Raw genomic sequence first — 22017 nt, 5'->3', positions numbered from 1 at the left:
TCTTCCCCCAGGCTCTGAGGGTTTGTATCAAGCCAGGAGGCCTTGTTAAATTATTTTTTTGACTATTTTAATGACTATTTCAAAATTTTGATTGGATGCATTTGTGGGAAAGAGGACATAGGGGGATGGACTAATTGCCCTCCAGTCACCTTTGACTTTGAAGAGGGGAGTTAGAACTTTCAGTTTTTAATCAAATGAGCCTCCTCTAAAGTTTATACAACCACCCCTTCCATAAAAACCTTATATAACCCCGGGGGCATAACTTAGAACCCTTGTCCCCAGGCTCTGGGGGGTTGTGTCAACTCCAGAGGTATTGTTATATGTTCTTTGGACTATTTTGAACAAAATGGCTATCTCACAATTTCAATCAGATGCGTTTGGGGAAAAGAAGACATCAGGGAGGTGGCTAGTTGCCCATCATTTTTGACTCTTAAAAGGGAACTAGAACCTTCAATTTCCAATTAAATGAGCCTCCTCTATAGTTTAAACAACCACCCCTTCCATAAAAACCTTATGATGTTCATTTCAATATCTTCTGATCAAATGGCTATCTCACAATTTCAATCAGATATATTTAGGGAAAAGAGGGCACGAGGGGGATGGGTAGTTGCCCTCTTATCACTTTTGACTCTTAAAAGGGAACTAGAACCTTAAATTTCCAATCAAATGAGCGTCCTCTATAGTTTATATAACCACCCCTTCCATAAAAACCTTATTTGCCCCCAAGGAATAACTTACAAACCTTGCCCCCAGGGTATGTTGGGGGGGGGGTCTCTGTCTACACTGAAGGCCTTGTTATATGATCTTTGGACTCTTTTTTTTATAACATTTCTATCTCAAAATTTCTATTGGATGCATTTGGGAAAAAGAAGACATGGGAAGGCTAGTTGCTCTCCAATCACTTTTGACTTTTAAAAAGGGCACTAGAACTTCTGATTTTTAATCAAATGAGCAATAAAATTAAAAAATTACATATTCTTTTTTTTCTTGTCTAATTTGTCTCAAAGTTTCTAAGTTTCTGTGACAACTCCTTCTATATGAAGTGCCTTGGTCAGGATAAAAAAAAATGAAAAAACATTTTGCCCACATTGCTCTTTACTTAGGCAGTGCTGTTGCACTGCCTATGATTTGAATAGATGTCCTCCTTTTGAGATATTCTCACAAGGTAATCCTGAAAAATTAGATAAGAAAAAAAAGGAATAGGTAATTTTTTTTCTTCTTGAGTTGTTTGTGATAACTTTCTAGATTAGGGGCCCCTCAGAAGAAAACATTTTTATAAAATAAAAGTAGTACCACTAGAGTCCCTTATCTTCTCCTCTTTTTAATACAATATTTATGTTTCTGACAATGCACACACTCCCTCCCCCCCCCGGATTGTCCCTTGTGATGTGTGTAGCCCTTGTAGCCCTAATAGTGTGTAGCCTTTAATTCTGTATAGCCTATATCCTAAGTTCATATATATGACCATCCTCTTATTTTGCATATTAGAACATAAAATATAGAATCTCATTGCCCCACTTTTGTTTTCCATGATGTTTTCTTCTGAGAAGTTCCTAATCCAGAATGTTACCTTATTGGCTTACAAAAAGATGGACCTTTTTGATCCATATTTTAGTATTCTTTCTGAATATAGACTACTAATTGCTACCTTTGCAATGGTATCCTTGCTTTATTGACCTACCATCTCCCTTTAATTTGGCTGGATATAGCATTAGGCTATATACAAAATTGTTTGATTTTGTAAGTTTCCATTGTTCTTTTTGTAAATTTTGAGCTTTTCCATTTCTTAGCTTGGTAGGATAATGCTACCAGTACTTAGACCATGCCTAATCTTGGAAATATATTTTGGTTAAAATGTATCTTTCACAAACATGTTCAGGAGGTTGCTATTATAGGATTTAATGTACACAGTTTTAGATAGTTGAGGTAACATTCAAACTTAAACAAATTTACCCTAACATCCTAGCCTATTCAAATAAAACTTTTCTGCTTTTCAACACTTGCCTTAGATTGAATTTATCCATGTTAAGGTCTGTCTATGATATGGGTAATTTGTCCTGATTTTGAGATCCTGTGTCCAAGATTAAGCAGCATTTTCCAAGTTTATGCTCAAGCTTAGGCTAAAGTGTGTGCTTATGATCAATTTCTAGTGTTAACTATCAATGCTTTTAAAATTGTTAATATTATGCATGATGAAAATTTTCAAGTCAATCACATGCTTATTAAGAAAATTTAGACAAATCCCGTGATGATACAGTCCATTTCTAAGGTGATATAATGAAAGATTGTGGCTGTGGACTGTGATTTGACTGTGGAAGTCATGATTAGCTTCCAACTTTTAGGTATTTTACCATAGAAGGTCAGACCCCAGATAATGATTACAAAAAATTGTGAAAACTACCTAAGATAATCATAAATACTTAACCATTTTATTCCTAAAACTGTATTGTTTACTTTACCCTTCCCTCCCTCCCTCCCCCCTGGTGGATAAATATTCAGTGCACTATATACTAAAACTTTATTTTTGGTAGCATGACTATTTTCTTCTTTATTGTTTTACAGCAAATGCTAATCATTAGTAGGAAGACAAGAATACTATTTTAAATAATAATGGGAATATGTATAGTTGGTTGTATATTTATCCATAAGGAGGAGGGAGGATTAATTAGAGAAATCATGGACTTTCATTAGGCTAATGAGTTAAGGAAGTATTTATGGCTGTTTTAAAGTAGTTTCAAATTTTTGTTAAAATTTTATAATGGCAAATAACAAGAAACAAGATGTAACTTTAAGGGTCTCTCTTTACAGGCCAAAAATAAAATTTGCAAAGGGAGTAACTAGTAGGCCTATGTTAGGAAAGGGCATAAAAAGATGTATTGAGTACTGTGTTCACATTCTACCTAGTACCATAGCTAAGAATGGAAAAAATTCAAAATTTTCTATTTTTTGTGTTTATTTCTCATTGACATTTACTTTTAGGCCTATATTGTTCTTATAAAATTCTCACATCATATTAGGCAGGAAATTTCCATTAGTCAGATGTTCATGTATCTTTACATTTTCATCCACATTTCTAAGTATTATATTTATTCAATTGTTGTCATTCTTGGGATAGAACTGTTTTCTGGGATACTAGTACAATGGTAGAATTATTATATATGCAAAGAGTACTAAAATGGAAATTGAATGGTATATTTATCTCTTGGCTATTAAATGAATCACCTCTGAAATGTTAACTTAAAATGTCTCATTGGTCAGCTAAAAATTATTTTACAAGCCAAATCCCCATGCAACACTTCTCCAGAGCAGCTACATGCCACCCCCTGCAGTCCCTGTCCCAACCCCTAACTACTGGATGAAACTTTAGGTTATATGCAAAAGTACTGATTTTATTGCTTTTTTTAATTTTGAGTTATGAACCAATTGTTGATCACAAATAAGTACAAAAATAATGCAAAAATATTTAACTTTTATGTATAACCTAGAGCTTAGGACTATATTGAGAAATTGGGGGGGGGGGGAATGCAATTGTAAAGGTAGCAATCATTATATTTCGAAATAGTATTAAATAAGAAAAAAGAGTGTATATATTTTTTTTTAATCTTTTTGAAATGGTTTGAGCTGAATTTTGTGCCATATTGGCAATATTTTTCAAAGTTAGCTGCATTATTCCAAGTTTTTGAAAACCTTGTAAATCAAGATTTATCAATGGCATAAGGTTCAAAACACTTCTTTGGGTCTGTACCTGCTTTGGGTTTAGAGGTACACGCTTCAAAATATTTTTTAAGGCATAACTGAAGCTCTGGGTCATTTTCAGAAGCTTTATTCCTCTAAATCAACTACTTACTAAGATAGTAAAAGATCCATTATCTTGAATTCCACTAGTAATCATAGTTTGCTCTCCCAGTCTAAAATCACTTAAAATAATCAAGTTTTTACTTCTTTTAGTAGTTTTGTTAGATCATTCTTCTTCTAAAGTAGTTACAATTACAATAAAATTATTATCATATACCACTTAATAAACTCTATCTAATATTGCTGAGAAAGCACTTTGAAATCTGGCTTTGTCTTGTTGATTAAAACAAGTTTAAATAATTCCCTGGTTTTTATGCATTTTCATTATTCCTAGCCTTTAAAATACCTTTGTGAAAGTTTTAAGTTTTTTTGTAAAAATAAAAAAAAAATGTAGGGAAAATGGGTTGAACAATGTGAATATTTATAACAATTTACCCAAAAACCAATGTAATTGGAATAAAATCAAATGCATCTATAAAAGAACAATTTATGAAGTTATAGACGTACTTATAAAATGGAGTAAGAATTTTGTTGTTATTGTAGCTACTGTAAAAGGGAAGTGATTCAATAAGATTGTCCTTCTTCATTGTCAGCATTGACTTTGTTAAATGTTTTTAACACATGGCTTTAATTTGAGCCAAGGGTAATTAATTGTTTTCTGGACAGGCTTTGTTTAATCTTCAGAAGATAAAGTCTTGTATTTGGTAAATGAACATTTGGGACTTGACATTTGAGCTGATTCCTGGAAGTTCAACTCACATGGCTCTAGTAATTTCTTCAAACTATGAATGAAAGAGGTTCTATTCATTCACCTAAATACGTTTAATATTCACTTCTTAGACGTTGTCTCTTTTATATTTAATCATTTCAAGCACCCAATCAAAAACCGAATGATTGTCCTCTGTAAAGGCATTATAATTGCCTATCCTCAGTGGGGAGGGATTAATTTTTTGGAAGTGGCTCTGAAAAGGTTTCCTTTTCAATTATCTGATATGTTGCATATAAAATAATATTTTGGCAAAATCTTTTGGAAGACTTTGTAGAGATGCAAAAACTTGTAGGATTTGAAGAGTTGCCAACCCCTCAAAAAAATTATTATCTCTTACCATGAGTTCCATCTGCAGAACCACAAACCTATTTTCAAAATTCAAAACAGCTTCTTTGTCTTTTTAGACTTGATGTAATTACTGTAATGGAAGGGAGCTCTGGTGAGTATTCTATGTCTGCAAGTCAAGCTTCAGGAGACAGAAAGCGGCAAAGTGATGATGGTTTTGTACCTACTGGCAAGAAGGTGAAAAGCAGAAAAGACATGAACAAAGATTTACCTGGATCAAGCAGCATTGCTGAAAGGTTTCAAACTGAAACAGGTAGGCAACTCTTCCCTGGAATATAGTAAAATTGAGAGTATCCCATTAACCCATGCTAAACAGTGGCAGGAGATAAAGGGACGCCAACATGCATCAATTTCACCCATATCCATGCCCTCATTCGTGACTTGTCTAGGAGTTATTTACCTTTAAGTGCATTTTATGGCGAACTCCAATCGAATCCATATATTTTGGCTTTTTCTGTGAGCATATGGCTCTATAATTCACACAGAATTTTGAGAATGCATGTTGCTAACAGGCCCATTGTAAAGAAAAAAATATCCTTTTCCGTCATTTGGTGTATCTTGCCTTCTGAGCCAGTAAAACTATTACTGAAAAGTAATGGAAAACATTTTTGTACGCTGTGAGGTCAGAAGGCCATAGCTTCAAAATTTGTCATTGTTATTTAAAAAAAAAAATCATATTTAACAGGTAATCATTTCTGTAATTGATTCTGGGTTATCTCACGGGTTCCTTACATTGATGACGGTAATAAAAAAAAGTAGATTTTTGAGCCTGGAAAAAAAAAATCATACTCTCACAGATTTTCATTTTATGGGGATTTCAGTCATGTAATTTTTATTAAAATCAGATTTACCAGTAGAAATTAGTATGCACAAATAAGTTCTTAAAATATTATTCTTAGTAAATATGCTGAAATTTATCTGGAGATTATTCCAGACAGGTCTTTCCTACATTGTTAGAAATTGCATTTCTCAAATCATCAAAGCCTAAATGTTTTAGATCAGGCTACATTCTTTTGCATTTTTATGGTGAACTTTAAGACCAATAGTATTTGTTAGCACCATTATCATCATTGTCATAGTGATCCTCTGAAGACATTAACACGCAATTTATAGGACAAGTGACTTGTTGGCTATAGAGATTTTTAGATTTGAAAAGACTACTTGTGTTGATCTGGTTTTGAAACTATGACTTTTGGTCATATTTGTAAGCTTTTATGTCTAGAGAAGGGCTGTATTGCAAAGGCTGCAAACTCTTGTGCAGTAACCTAATTGAACTGTGCAAATCCTGTACTGATTGTGTTTCTTATTGCTCATAGGCATAATGAAGTATCGGCAATATTTTGTTTTAAAAAATACTATTTTACATGGCTTAAGGTATGGTTACCTTTCTCACATTCTAGAGAGTCCTAGATCAAACAGGTTGTAAATAGAAACTGACGTTATTACCTGATTGACGTTATAACAAACGTTATTACCATTGGAATATTTGTTATGATTTTGTAAAAACTGGGACTAAACACTCCTAAAGCTACTATTTAAAAAGGAGTTTCATATTTTTACTAAGAAGAATTGTTTTTACTAAGATGCTTGTTTGTTTTACCCTCAAGGGCTATTGAATTGGTGGGTCGTAGATTATCTGGAAAGCCCTCATTCAAGCGGAAACTTATAATTTTGGTACCATTTTTAGGTCAGAAGAAAAGATACAGCTCCGCAAAATAATAGCTCCGAGAATGCTAATTGGCTTTGAGTTATTGAAAGTATATTTTTATAACCTTCCAGTCTCATAGGACATGCTGTCAGGCGACCTCTGTGGCATGTTTGTCTGTAAAAATATATCAGGGATTGTGCACCGGAAATTTTTTGTCACCTTTTTCATGCTAAGGCACTTTGGATAGGAGTCACTTATCACTTTTGACAAGCTCTTGGATATATATCTGGCTATAGTGTTGCTACTTATTGAGATTCACGCCCCTAAATTCTGGAGCCCTTAAGTATTTTTGTGTTGTGGTGGTCTATCTTGAAACTTCACATTCAAGGTAAGCCCTAGCCCTTGGCCAATTTTAACAGTTGTTCGAGATAGAGTAAAGCCGAAAGATTTAATTTTCTATTTTTCATTCAGGTTAGCGGATCACAAACCATTCCAAGAATACAGTGGTTTCAGAAAGTACTAAGTTGGGTTATTGTCTTTGCTAAATCAATTGACAGTATTCGTGAAGGGATCAGGTTTCCTTCTTACGATTTGCAGTTGTGCCAATGGGCTTGTATATATGTATATGATTGCATAACATCATGATGTATTTTCTTATCATTTTGGTATTTAAAAAGAATATGCATGATTAACGATTATCATATAAACAAAAGATTGCAGACGGTTGTATGATATGACAAAGAAACAAAGAGACAAAAACTCAATGAAGAAAAGACACAAAACGAGATTTCGGCCGGTAGCGAAAAGACAAAAAACCAAAGCGACGCAGATATTTCGTCTAAAAGAAACAAAGATTAAAAAACTAAAAACACATACAAAAAACACCACCAATATTAAACTACAATTGTCGCAACATACCACTTTGGTTTCTGTTTGGTTACTTTGGTTACTGTATTAGTAACAGTAACCCAAGTGGTCTGTTGCGATAATTGTAGTTTAATATTGGTGGTGTTTTTTTTGTTTTATGTGTTTTTAGTTTATTTTAGTTTTTTAATCTTTGTATTTTTTTAAATCTAGAGGGAGAAATTCCCCCTCCCCCTACCACTTTGACTTCAATACTAAAAATATATGTTTCTCTTTCCTTATTATTATTTTCTGTCCGAAAAGACTAGCCAAGAAATGAGATGAGACTTCGAATTATTCGGATTTTATTTATTTTGCTGTTTTACTGGATTTCTTTGAACAAGTTATTTGCCTTTTTTGTGTCTTTGTATTTCGATGGAATATGTGCTGACAGTTGATAATGTTGAGGGTGATAAAATGGAGGGGGGGGATTTTGTCTGGTTACTTCGCCCTTTCTTAGATTAGTTATAATTTATGTGCATGTTTTAGGATTTGGAGCGTCTGTTGACATCTCGATAAGTCTACCCTCATCCAGTCGTATGGAATCTGCCGAAGGAAGTCCAGAAATTACGGTCATTAAGGTGCTAATATTTTTATTTTTGGATTTCTATTGGGTGTAGATCTACAACTTTTATCAACATTGTTGGCCAACATGAGAACCGTAGCAACGGTTTAAATACCTTAATTCACTTCAGATTCTAATAGATTAGTTTACTTGTAAATCTTAATAGTACTAATACACTAACTTTCTTTGATACCTCAGAATTAAGAAAATCTTATTACTTTTTGTAGTTATAAAGTGGCCGCCATAAGTCCGTAAATCTACTGAAGAAACTACGCTGCAGCTTCTAAGTGGACTAATTTCGTTGACAGTTTTATTTTCTTAGTAGTTTTAGGAAATAAATATATTTATCATCTAACTGGTTATTTTTTCTCAAATTCAAAAGACTCAAAAAAAGAGGAGTTTTTTTAATTTGTTGGGAAAGATAGGGTGGAATGAAGAGGGATACAAGAACTTGAGTTACACTGCCTGCTTTATAATTACCAACTTTCTAATCTCATAACTCAAACGAAAAAAAAAACAGCTCGCACGATTGTTGCTTGTTTTAGCGAACAATATCTGCCATAAAATCATTGTTGAATAAGAGAAGACGTTTTTGCAATGTATGCAAAAACGGATTGTTGGACAACCATAGTTGCGTTTTTTGTCCCCATCTTCTAAGACCTTTGTTTATTTTCCTATTTTTTCAACCAAGTCCTTTCTCCTTATGCCTGTAAAGAAAGGAGAACGACGACAGTGAATTCAGTTCTCCCGTCTCCTCTTCGAATTAGCGTAAAAATCAAACAAAAATGAAACATGGCTGATAATTATGCAGTCATGAAGATTACAAGAAAACCCATTTTGGAATTTAAAGTTACTAAACACAGTTAAATTTGAATAAAACGTGAGAATATGAATTAGCAAATAATTTTTATATTTGCAAGTCAATTTATAGACTTTAAAATTATATTGAAGTTTGAAAAGTGGTGTTGCTGCTGTCAACCGCCGTTGTTAATACGAAGAATGTAATTCAAGTGAAAACGGGTATTTCGTTAGTTACTAGTTTTCATTCATATCGACACAGGATATTCTGTCTTTGTTACATTTTACAATCTTTGACGTAGGTTAGCTACAACCAGAAACAGTCATTCCTAGAACTCGGACATATTCTATTTCTAACAAGACTCTTGACGACAATTATTTTATTCAAGATTCTTTGTTTGTATTCAGTTATAATTTCTAATTCTAGGAATATCTATAAAGAAAGTAGACAGGATGCTAAACGGGGGTGGGGGTTATTTCCCTCATCCTTTTTTCTCTCACCGCCCCCTCTACCCCCTAGATTTTGAAAAAATATTTTTTTTTGTATTTTCATTGAAGAACACCCTTTTTGTATTTTCATTGTAAAAAAAAATCGAAAAAAAAAAATTGCCCTCCTAGATGTTGAAAAATAGATTTCAACCCCCCCCCCCCCCTAAAAAAAAGAAGAGAATTAGTGTCACTAGAAGAAATTTACGTTTTGACCAGAAAAGTTGGCCTTTTCGGTTTTGATGTATCCCGTGCTTGTTACACACCCAGGTTTTGTGTGATTCTTGTCATTTCTCACTTGTAGGCTTTGAAAATCTGTTTGCAGTTAAAACTTGGCTGGTTTTGGAGTGCACAAGCTCTAAGGTATTGTAAAAAAAAACGAATTCATCAAGGATGGAAACTAGTTGAACATCATTTGAAACAAATATCAGAGTAATCTGGGTTCGAAGGCTCTTTTTTTCTCACGACTAGGCTCTTCTCCAAACGACCGACTGTACTCGAGAACATGTGATTGGTTTTAGATGAAAGATGTTTCAATATCTGCTGCGGAAAATTAGGATATTTTGCTGTGTGACTTCTGAGTGATCCTCAACCCAAGGTCTAATATTACCGGACTTGGAATGTGGTTCAATGTCAATCGAGTGAAATCAAACTTTGATCTTAGGATGTCCGTTCTCCTTATACAGTTTTGAGTAGGCCTACGTTGTGGATATTTATTTGGAGCTAGGCCGTTTGTCGGAACCGAGTTGCGGAGGTTATATAGTGAGTGTCGAAGGTTTGGATGAGTGGAAAGAGCTACTTCCGGCTATATTTGTAAGGGTTGAGGGCTTGAGTCCGTTTTTTACGACGGCTGTGACCAAGATTCCTTCATTGGCTGGGCCGAAGGACTGATTCAGGGGGGGGGGTGGAGGCTATGAAAAAACCGGTGAAATTGCATACAGTCATGCACTTTTTAGTTTTTAAATACATAAGAAAAACCTAAAAAGGACGTTTTCGTTACCCCCCCCCCCTCCCGCTTTTTTCAGACGTTGGATATGCCTTTACCTGAATGAAAATAACGAATAAAAGCCTTCTTATTCCCCAAGGTATTTGAAATGTTCGGTGTAATCATTATTTCTAAAAATTCATTATATCATGGCAGTAAAAAAATATTAAAAATAACAAATAAGTAAATGAACATATTATCAACATGCTTAGATTTACATCTTTCCGCGCCTAGAGGCACAAAGGGCAGCAACGGAAGACCTCCAATTCAGCCGACCTGTTGCAAGGGAATGAGATTTTATTCGGGGTAGCTTTAAGACTTCTTGCCTTTTTCGCAAGGGACCAACCTAGACTGTTCGCCTCCTTCAAAGACCGTGTAGGGTCCAACACCATATATCGTATGGGAGACTTTCTTCCTTCGTACGGATCATGTGCCTCCACTATCCCAATCTCCTTATACTGATCTCGTGGTCATCAGTGTCTTTTCAGTATTTATCCCTATCTGGTATCTGTCACTCTATCGGTCCAGTTTTTCTGGACCGCGAGGATTCTACGTAAGTAATTCTTTTCTGATCAGGGTAATCATATCTCTACATTCATCGAAAGGCTCCGTGACTGACACCCATACTTATGTACAGAGAGCGCATTACTCCAAATAGTTTTGAGTTTCAGCTTCCTGGAGCAATTTCTGGATTTCCAAACGTTACCCTGCTGAGATAATGCTACACTTGCATACGTTATGCGCAACACGACGTCTTTGTCACAGTTCCCATCTTTGGAGACATTTGAATTCTGCCATCTTTTCAATATCACTACCCTCGTATTGAATTCCTTCAGCCAGGTTTGTTATAACTCCGTTTGACATACTTTTAGTTTTATCTACATTTATCTATGTGCTAGTAGGGGTAACTTTCGGTATTAGTTCATTCAGGTTATGCTAAATATCATCCTGGCAGTGGGCAGCAACAATGATATCGTCGACGGACTCGTAATGAAGTAGTTGATTATAGGGGCTTAGTTGAATGCATCTTCTAACGTGGCAGGCTTGAATGACAAAGTCAATAAGTATTACACACAATATTGGGATAGCAAGCATTCTTGACGAACATCGAATTCGACTTGGAACCAGTGTAACAGATCACTCTCCGTCTGGACTGCTTTTTCTTGGGCACCATACATGGATGTAATTATATTTACAATTTTCAGAAGGACGTCAGAAGAATTCCATAAGCTTGGAAAATTTTCCACATAGCTAATGTTTTCAACGCATCTGTAAACAGTAAAATAATGTGCACTTTCCATTCATTCGAATTTTCCAATAGTACATGTAAGCTAAAATACCAAATCGCAGCAATAACGATTTGGGCGAAAGCCATGTTATTCATCCCTTAATGTAAAGTACTAATTGAGTCAGGATTCTTTACTTTGTAAAATTTGACACGGGACCTTGCTTCCTACCGATTGATGTGTGATGCCTCTCCAGTGATGTGTCCAGCTCCAGCATGCTGTCTTTCTTCCTTTCTTATATAGTTTCAAAATAATGCATTTATTTCATTTGGAAGGGACAGCCTTGTTCTCCCATACTTTACTTAGTGACTTGAATATTGGGCCGGCAAGTGCTCTTATTCCATATTTCAGTAGCATGGAAGGGATGCTATCATAACCAGCTACTTTTCCATTTACCAATGACTTCTTTGCTGTGTCAACTTCCTTAAAAAGGATTAGGCACGAATAGATGTCTACGTTAAACAGGTACGTCAGGAACAATCAGCGGCCCTTGAGGCATCGGCTGGTTCAGAAATTTCGACAAATATTCTCTCCAACGATTTTGAAGAACTCCCTGGTAAGTAAGTAGCTGCCCACTACTGTCTTCTACGAATGGACGGGGACTGGTTTGGTCACAAGAGCTTTTTCGCAAGCATGCAAACGGTTTAGAAAAAGAGGGGGTTATCATCCTAAAAGACCTAATATCCAGAACTTTTAACTACGTTGAACAAAATGGGTATCTCAAAATTTTGATTGGATGTGTTTGGGAAAATGGTGGGCGTGAGAGGGGCGGTAGTCGCTATCCAACCACTTTCGACTATTAAAAAGGCACTAGCCCTTTCAATTTCCAATTGAATGAGCCCTTTTGAAGTTTCTACGACAACGCTTTCAACAAAAACCTTATATCCCCCAGGGCATAACTTACAACCCTTGCCCTGACGGCTGTGGGGGGATGGGTTCTCATGCTTAAAGAATTAATTTCCAGAGCTTTAAACTACGTTGAACAAAATGGTTATCTAAAAATTTCTATTGCATGTGTTTGGGGAAATGGTGGTCGTGAGAGGGGGGGGGGTAGTCGCCCTCAAAATATTTTTGACTATTAAAAAGGATACTAGCCCTTTAAGTTTCAAATCGAATGAGCCCTTTTTCAAGTTTCTACAAAAAAGATTTCAGTAAAAACCTTATTTCTATGTGTATCTATGTGTATTATCTCTATGTGTGTCGTCTCTATCCTCCTGGGACCTGATGTCCAACCGGTTGTATGTTCGTTTATGAATTTTTATCTTGCAACCTAGTAAAAATCAGCACCTAAAGATTGTCTTCTTTTCTGCCAGATCCGTTTGTTGCCGTCTGTGATTTTTTTCATTCAAGTAACAGTAATGGAGGACCAACGAGGAGCAAGTGAAATAAAGAAAATCAACTTACAAAAAAGGGCAAAAGGTAAGAAATTAGATAAAATATATAAAGAGATAAACTAGACAATAGAAAAAAATCAGGCGATATACCTTATTACCAAAGTATTCACAGGTTTGATTTTTAACAAATTTGCTGTTATTGCTGCCATCTGGCAGAAGGACTTTTGGTGTTGTACAATCGGTTGTACATTTGGTCCTACCTTAGAAGTCCAACGGGTTGGAAGATTGTAATTTTTTAGCTAAGTTTTTTTCCGGTTAGGCCTAACAAATTTTTGGTTCAGTGAGGCTATTTAAATGGACTTGCTGTATGTCTAAAGCTTCCTACTGTGAGGTCTAAAGCGCTAAGAGTTTTTTTTTCTTTTGCAGTATCCTTAGAAAAAGCCTTGTCCTTGATTGAAAACAGTGATATCAGCAACTTGGAAGATAACAGAGACGAAACCGACCCTGAGTGGTATTTACCTGGCAACACATGTGCAACAGATGCAGACCAAGTGTCCTCTGATAGTGAAGAAGAGTCTCTCTCAAGGCTTTCTACATCGGGATAATCTCAATGACTTCTCAGTCCTATTCGACGAAGGAAAAGACGAAATTCCACTAGTGCAATATATTCCAGCATTCACAACTGATTCCATACCACAAGTCGCTCAGGAAGAATTCGCTACCCCAACAAAATGTGGACCATTTCAGAGACCTTGAACGAGCATCATTCATACATTCCCTTGTACTCAAATGCAAGTCAACGGGAAAGCTGGAAGCCACATGAATACTTTTTGAAGTACTTTTATGACCCATTTTTTTTTTAGACAATTGCTTTTACAATGAAATGTTATTGCCGGAAGGCCACAAAAAATTTTGTTTGCTAGAGCCTCCGAACTGAAAGTATTCTTTGAAATTTCCATGGTCATGAGTAACCTGAAGTTTCCTTGTCTAAGAATGTTTTGGAGCAAGAATTTTCAAGTCCCTATCATCTGTGAGAAAATGTCTCGAGATCGGTTTTTCAAGCTTAAACAGAACGTGAAGTTCCTTTTGTATGACAAGGTTGACAAAGATACCAAAAGAAAGGATTGTCTTTGGAAAGTGTGCCCCCTGCTGAATTTGGCGAAGATTAGAGTATAAAGCTTGAGCGAGAACAATTCCTTTGTATTGACAAGCAAATGATTCCCTTTGCTTGGCGATGCAGCCTGAAGCCTTACGTACGAGATACTCGAAATCCTATTAGCTTAAAGAAGTTTGTTTTATCAGGCTCATCAGCTCTGGTGTGTGATTTCGTAATCGACCAAGGAAAGGCATCATTTAAACCAAAACTAAAAGCTCAAGGTATAACTAGTGCCACTTTACTAAACCTATACCAAAATCTAATTGAAGGTGCATATCTTTTCTTTGATAGGTACTTCACTAGCCTATCTTTGCTTAAAAAATTATCAGAAAAGCGCTGAAATGCACCCAGCACGCTCATGAAAAATCGATTTGAAGATCTACCAGCGAAAACCGATCGTGAAATAAAGAGAACTGGATGTGGGACGTCCTTTATGTTCACGCGAGAGGATTGAGTTGTAGTCGTTACGTAGTGGTACGACAACAAGCCCATTTTTCTAGCTCCAAGCTGCTATGGCAAAGAACCCCAGCTACCTGTGTCAAGATACGATGACTCTTAAAGAAAATATGTAGATATCCCCAGTCCTCTTGTGGTGGAACAGCACAACAAGTACATGGGCAAAGTTAAACCCTGTGACTACATGCAGAGTTATTACAGATTCAGAAGCAGAATAAATAAATTACAATTTTAAGCTATTCACCATTTCATTGCATTTGTTCTTAAGAATGCCTGGCAACTCAAAAGGCTGGATTCAATCAAAGGGAACAAACCCTACGATCAGCTGATCCACTTCAGATTTCATGTAGCTGAATGTTTAGTTGAAGATCCTCGGCGATCAACTGAGGGCATCTTTAGCAATGTGAAGATGATAAAAATGAAGATAAACTGGAGCAGTCGGCTAAAAGAAGAAGCCGACAAGAAGCCATCCGGACAAGAAAGGAAATCGAATGCAAAGCATCTTCCTTACTTTGACGCGATGCTGAAGAATTCGGCTTGAAACTGGATGCCTGGATGCAAAATGCGAATGAAAGTGTCCTGCAAAGTGCATCAGGTCTATCTCTGCTTTCAGGTTGGTAAGCAAGTTCGAGAATATTTTTCAGATTTCCATAAATGATAAAGTATGTTTTTATGTGTTATGTATGTTGATCGTATGTTTTCTCATGGCATTTTGTAACTTGTATTTGAAAATTATACGAAGTTGAGTCCCAATGTCCAACGGGTTGTACATCCCCCCCGCCCCCCCCGGATGTAAAAAAAAATAAAACTTTACATAAATCCGCTTTGTCGATTTTTTGCATTTGTTAATTACAAATTTAATAATCACCCCTACTAAGCAAAAAAACGAGGACCCAGGAGGCTATGTGTGTGTCGTCTCTGTGTGTGTCTTGTTTCTGTTTGTGTGTCGTCTCTGTGTTTGTGTCGTCCCTATGTGTGTATCGTCTCAGTGTGTGTGTCGTCTTTGTGTGTGTTTCGTCTCTGTATGTGTGTCGTCTCTGTGTGTGTGCCGTCTCTCTATGTGTTTGTCGTCTCTGTGTGTGTTTCGTCTCTATGTGTGTGTCGTCTCTGGTTTATGTTAGGTTAGGTTAAGGGGGTTAGTTGCCCTCAAATCACTTTCGACTATTAAAAAGGGTACTAGCCCTTGGAATTTCAAATCGAATGAGCCCTTTTTCAAGTTTCTACGACAAAGATTTCAATAAAAAACCTTATATGCCCCCAGGTAATAACTTATAATCCTTGCCCTGAGGGTTGCGGGGGAGTGTCCTCCTCAAATATATGTTATCTATGGAAATCAACTACGCTGAACAAAATGGCTATCTCCAAATTTTTATTGGATGTGTTTTGGGGAAGGATGGGTAGGCGGGGGGGGGGCTAGTTGCCCTCCAATCACTTTCGACTATTAAGAAGGGCACTAGCCCTTTGAATTTCCAATCGAATTAGCTTTTTTTGAAGTTACTACGACAACGCCTTCTTTAAAAACCTTATATGCTCCCAGGGCATAACTTAAAACCCTGGCCCTGAAGGCTATGGGTGAGTGTCCTCTTCAAAAACATATTTTCTATCTGGTAATCAACTACGCTGAACAAAATGGCTATCTCAAAATTTTGATTGGGTGTGTTTGGGGAAATGATGGGCATAGGAGGAGGGGCTAGTTGCCCTCCAATTACTTTCGACTATTAAAAAGGGCACTAGCTCTTTGAATTTCCAATCGAATGAGCATTTTTTGAAGTTTCTACGACAACGCCTTCTATAAAAAAAACCTTATATGCCCCCAGGGCAGGGGCGTCGTTTGGGGGTGGCAAGGGGGGCAGTTGCCCCCCCCCCAATAATGTGAATAAAAAAATTATTATACATTCCATGCCCTTTGACTGGACTTTTGATCCGGATATGGACCTCTCTTGCCCCCCCCCCCCAGTAAAAATGCTGGACATTCGCCCCTGCCCCAGGGTATAACTTAAAATCCTTGCCCTGAGGGTTGTGGTGGAGTGTCTTCCTCACAAATATATTTTCTATCTGGAAATCAACTACGCTGAACAAAATGGATATCTCAAAATTTTGATTGGATGTGTTTGGGGGAATGATGGGCGTGGGGGGTGGGTTTAGTTGCCCTCCAATCACTTTCGACTATTAAAAAGGGCACTAGACCTTTGAAATCCCAATCGAATTAGCCTTTTTTGAAGTTTCTACGACAACACCTTCTATAAAAACCTTATATGCCCCCAGGGCATAACTTAAAACCCTATCCCTGAGGGTTGTGGGGGAGTGTCCTCCTCAAAAACTTATTTTCTATCTGGAAATCAACTACGCTGAACAAAATGGCTATCTCAAAATTTTGATGGGTTGTATTTGGGGGAATGATGGGCGTGGGGGGGGCCTAGTTGCCCCCCAATCACTTTTGACGATGGGAAATGGCAATAGCCACTCCCATTTTCAGTCGAATTAGCCCTTTTTGAAGTGTCTGTGACGATTCCTTTGATACGAAGTGCCCGGGTATGGAGAAAAAAAAACACATTGTGCCCACATCGTTCTTTACTTAGGCAGCGCTGGCGCGCTGCCTATGATCAACTAAGTTAAACGATAAACGATAAATAAACGATTATTTTTACTTGTTGACGGATAGTCATACAGTAAGGGTAATTCAAATAGTGTAAAGGGGTGTCGCATAAGTGGGCGACAGAAAAGTTGGCTTTGAAACATCGGAGGAGTTCACCAGCTGAGAATGGGCAGTTTTTGAAGTGTTAAGATTCTGTTCTATTGTAGGTGCAATTGGAGAATGTTCTTCTTTGGTCTGATTCTTTTTTACCAGTTAACACCTCACTTCTTTCTAACTTTTTCCATTCTCCTACATTTTCGTACTTTTATTGTTCCTGTCCTTAAACAGCTTTCTTAAGTTTGTGTTTTCTTTCCATTAAATAAAGGTTCATGATTCTTTCATGTTATTTGTTTTTTTCTCTCTATTGCTGGTGTAAAATCTGTCATAAATTAAATGTTTTATGTACAGTTCATTTTAAGTCTCTGAGATCTGTATTAACCGTTCTATCTAAATATGAATGGAAATAAAAAGAAAATATATACCATTTTATCTTTTTATTTTATTTTTACAGACCGAAAAGAAACTTGATATTCCAACTGAATTGGTTGATCTCACACAAACGGATGATGAAGTCGTTCCAGAGACAGATGATGAAGACGATGTCATTCCGCTTGGTTTTCATCGTCCTTCGCGTTTAACAGATCATTCGTATAGTGTTGCTGGTCCATCGACGATTTCTGATTTACCTCCTGATCTTCAAGGAATACACGAGCTTACACTGAACCGTGCTGCTCAGAATCAGGTTTCGGAAGAACAATCTTATGTCACAAGTGACGTTGAACATAGAGTTGAAAGAGAAGCTTACTTAAACGAATCTGGCCAGTTAAATCCTAGAATTGATGTTTGTAACGGTCATAGTGGGGTTTTAGAGGGGCAGCAAGCTTGCAGTTTGTGCCACCAAGAACCGTTACAACAAGGCTCAACTGAATATAGAAACACCGAAGATCCTGCAACGAGCAGATTTACTCACAGAAATGCCCCTCCTGAAGGATTCTCTGAGTGGATTCTCAACCAACTTGGTGATAATGAATGGTCACAGCCTACAAATAGAAACGAAACTAATATCCAGGACGCGTCTGGTATGACAGCTATGCCATGGATGGCATACCATGATCTCCGGAACTCTTTCAGCCTTTGTCCAGGTGCCGGCAGGTCCGATCACCAACGTAATCAATTGCCTCAGTCTTCAGAATTGCCACAAAATAATTTAGAACCACATGCGGAAAGTTCTGAAATGTCTATGCTTCATCCTTTATCAGATATGTACGCAACTCCACACAATGCCGGTGAAGATACACAAAGATTCATACGTGCCCATCTTGGTGGATATCGAAATGATAGTTCTCTCAGTGCATTCGGAATTAATAATTCCTGCCTTTCGCACTCAGCACATCAACCACTAAATCCAGCGACAGAAGCCCAAGGAAACCATCAGACTGATAGTAGCTCTAGGCGTCAGCAAGGTCTGAGGCCTTTGGGCGTCAGCCCACTTCCTTCGCAAGCAAACAATCCTTTAAGGAGTCCGCCACTCAATCTAGAAATATCTACGGCAACAAGTCCGATCATCAGAATGTCGATTGCGATTGATCAACCAGGGCCAGCAAGAACTACAGATCAGCAGCTAAGCGCTTATGACGAGGGCTTCCCGTTTGATAACGAAGGAGGGAGACCATTATCTCGACGACCCAGCTACGATTTGGTTACAAATTTCTTTGCAGGTTCAAGTGGACCAGGTCTAGATGTGCCGGATTCAATTGGTGCCCATCGTTGCAGTCATCAAAGACCTTCTAACACCTTACTTCGTAACGAACTTCCAGACTCTACTACACAACCTCATCCCAGTTCTGGTATTCCGCTCCATAATCATGGCTATAATCCCATTGAATGCCAGCTATCTGGCCAAAGTAATATTGGGCCCTATGTTTCATTTAATTATGATAACCCCCTGAACTTACAAGTTATTACTTCACAACCAGCTAGCGTCATACAACCAACGCCATCGAACGGCCAAAGTTCTTATTCATCTGGCCAGAATTCTGTGCCCTTCCATCATAGAATACCAGCTTACTACCCATCCGCCGTCCCCCCACCAGCCCATGAGAATCCAAGGAATGATACTCATAACCATATTGCCGGTTGTCCATTCAGAAGGTCAGCAAATGCAGGAGATTCTCGATCTCGAATGGAAGGTCCCGACATTTTAGGGATGAGATATTATCGATGTCCAAGTCATCAAAGACGGCTATGGTTCGAACAAAACCGCAATAGAGAAATAGCTAGGCGGAGTATGGATCCAAGGTATGATTTTTCTTTCTTTTTCTTTTTTTTCATATCTGAAGTGTCACTACCAGCTAATAAAAAAAAGAAGCTTCAGAGCTGTTGGTCTTTAAAAAAAAACTGCTTGTTCCGCCCCATGGATTTGGTCTTGAACGTTAGTTTAGGCATAAATGTTAGTTTAGGCCTATTAGTTCTTTTCGGTTAATTTAAAATTTTAAGTATGCTATAAAACAAAAAAAATTAATGTAATAAGTCTATGCCTACTTTAAATATTCAAAAGTACTGAATTAATATTAAAAAGGAAGGAAAGAGAAACCTATTTGTCTAAATACTTAATAAGTAAATTATGAACACATTAAAAAGCTCCCTCACATTATTTAATAACATTCAGGAATTTGGTTTCTTCTTTTCTTTCTTTTATCATTTTACTCAACAGAATAGGTGACCACCAAATATACAAGTTGATTATGGCTTAAAAACTTACTTGAACTTGCAATATGAATAGGTGTTTTCCACCTCACCTGGTATTTGAAAGTCAGATGTTTCGTGGGAATTATTTTTATGATAATTTTTGTTGTGGCTTGTGGCACTTTTTACTGATTGGTTTTATCTACCTCATGTTACTCTTTATAAATATTACCTTCAGATAACTATTTTTTTTTACAAACAGTCTAACGTAGCACCATGATATATGTTTTCCTATTTTGTCCCATACTCAGTTGTGTCAATTAGAGGAAGGGATTTGCCCCCTGGATATTTTCACGCGCACACCTCCCCCCTTTCCTAGATTTTGGAAAACAATTTTTTGGGGGAAAGGGAATTTCCACTTAAAAATATGTTTTCTGGTATTTTCATTGAGGAAATAACAAAGGATAAATTTGCCCCCTCTACATATTGGAAGGTACTTTTGCCCCTCCTCGTAATTTTGTGAGTTGAAAAATTTGCCCCACCACCTTAGAGGTGGCTCTCACCTTACAGGTGAAGTATCATGCTGGCTCCTAAAGGCACTCTTACTCATTTCCGACTTTTGACTGAAAGGCAAAATCTCGGGAGTCAAATGGTTCCCGGGTATGTCAGACTCAAATTTTCTTGGCTAGTTTCCAGATGCGAAAACGAACTGGAATTCTTTTTTTCTTAGTTTCGCGTTATCGTAACGAGGGACTTTAGTTTTAAGGTATGCTAAATTTCAGCAATCGTTATCCATTATTTTAAAAGACATTTCGATTACCTCTGTTTTTACGGGGGTTGGAGGTCCAAAAACTTTTTGGGTTTGAATAGGATAGCCGCACAGGGTGTTGAGTTGACTTTTGGGTTGCTGAATCTGTTTGCAGTGGTGGTGAGCAAGTCCGTTGCCTAGCCTTGCGGGAGCTGGAATAAATCCTTGGTCCAGTATTGCCAAGCTGTACACCAATCCACTGTGCTACCACAGGGTTTGATTTGAATTACCCTTCCATAAATTTAGATTTGTATTGCTACTAGCAGTGACCTTCAAGAAGAAGTGGAAAAATCTAAAACTATGTTGGTTAATATTAAAACACGAGAAGTTATCCTAAAGTAATTGTTTATATTTAGAAAAACGGTACTTGTATTAAATACCCCCTGCTGCTCTAGAAGTGAAGTTAGGTTAATCCTAATAAAATATACCTAAGTATGATAAAAATATAATAATTTGGACCAATTCTTGTCTGTTTGCGATTAACAGTCTGGCAGCTTTCCGCTAGTCGCGAATATAAATCAAAGCTAAGCCGGCTTTGCTTTTCTTCTTGCAAGTAACGGCCTTCATAATCAACGAGCTCATATATCCTTTGACACAAATTGTGATAAAAAGAAGTTCATTTAGTGTAGGCCTATTTTTTGCAAAATATAAAATTTTCGTAAATTGACTACGATTTTGACAATAAGAGGGGTGCTTTTACCTCTTCAGCACCCACATTCCATACTTTATCTTTTATTCATTCATAAATACATATTCTTCCAAATGAAAAGAGATTAAATCTATATTCATCTGAATGCTCTGCTATTTCATCTGAAGCTCCTCTCGTGGAAAGCATAGAAACTTGAGTCTAAAACAATGTTTAGGTTAGGCCTTAGTCACCCCCTCTCCATTAAAAAATATATTGGTCAACAACCCAATAAATAACGTGCAACTGTGCAACACTTTTAAGCAATTAGTTCCGCTGAAAAAGCGGTCTATAATAACGTTTCTTGGTTGTGGACTGTGTCCACGTTTAGGGGCGAATTATATACCGCTTGCCAGTATAGGCTATGAGATTGGGAGGCTATGTAGATGTTTTTCAATATATTTAAGAATTACTGCTCTATAAGAACTCAGCTCTGTTCAGGCAAAAATGGCTGTTTTGTAAGTCAAATGCCAGAAATTGGCTTTTTGATAAGGCGTGATGTCTTTTACTTACTAAGACATTAGATCTTTAAATTATCGGTCGAATGGGTTCTCTTTCGATATACCACGTCTTCTGGTTCGATGTGGTCTCCATGAAAAAAAGAAGAAAACGGATATACATGCGTGACCATACTTCCCAAATGCCAGAAATTGGCACTTTGATAAGGCGTGATCTCTT

General features: G+C 37.0%; 1 protein-coding gene across 5 annotated transcripts in view; it reads left to right on the top strand.

The window, feature by feature from the left end:
• The window catches only part of LOC148948496 (uncharacterized), a 46088-nt gene that overhangs the window by 12680 nt on the left and 11391 nt on the right, over window positions 1-22017 (top strand). For all 5 annotated transcript variants that reach the window (XM_089094421.1, XM_089094423.1, XM_089094426.1 and 2 more), the window contains exons 2-4: window positions 4969-5162; window positions 7950-8041; window positions 17673-19459. In XM_089094421.1, coding sequence (XP_088950547.1) covers window positions 4988-5162; window positions 7950-8041; window positions 17673-19459 — 2054 coding nt within the window. In that variant the 5' untranslated portion in view covers window positions 4969-4987. The remainder of the gene's footprint in view (window positions 1-4968; window positions 5163-7949; window positions 8042-17672; window positions 19460-22017) is intronic.

Source organism: Artemia sp. Qi Xiang Cuo, chromosome 9 (genome assembly GCF_049724085.1).
Source record: "Artemia sp. Qi Xiang Cuo chromosome 9, ASM4972408v1, whole genome shotgun sequence".
Classification (NCBI taxonomy): domain Eukaryota; kingdom Metazoa; phylum Arthropoda; class Branchiopoda; order Anostraca; family Artemiidae; genus Artemia; species Artemia sp. Qi Xiang Cuo.
Note: the sequence above shows the minus strand (reverse complement) of the source record. Positions and strands in the feature narration are given on the sequence as shown.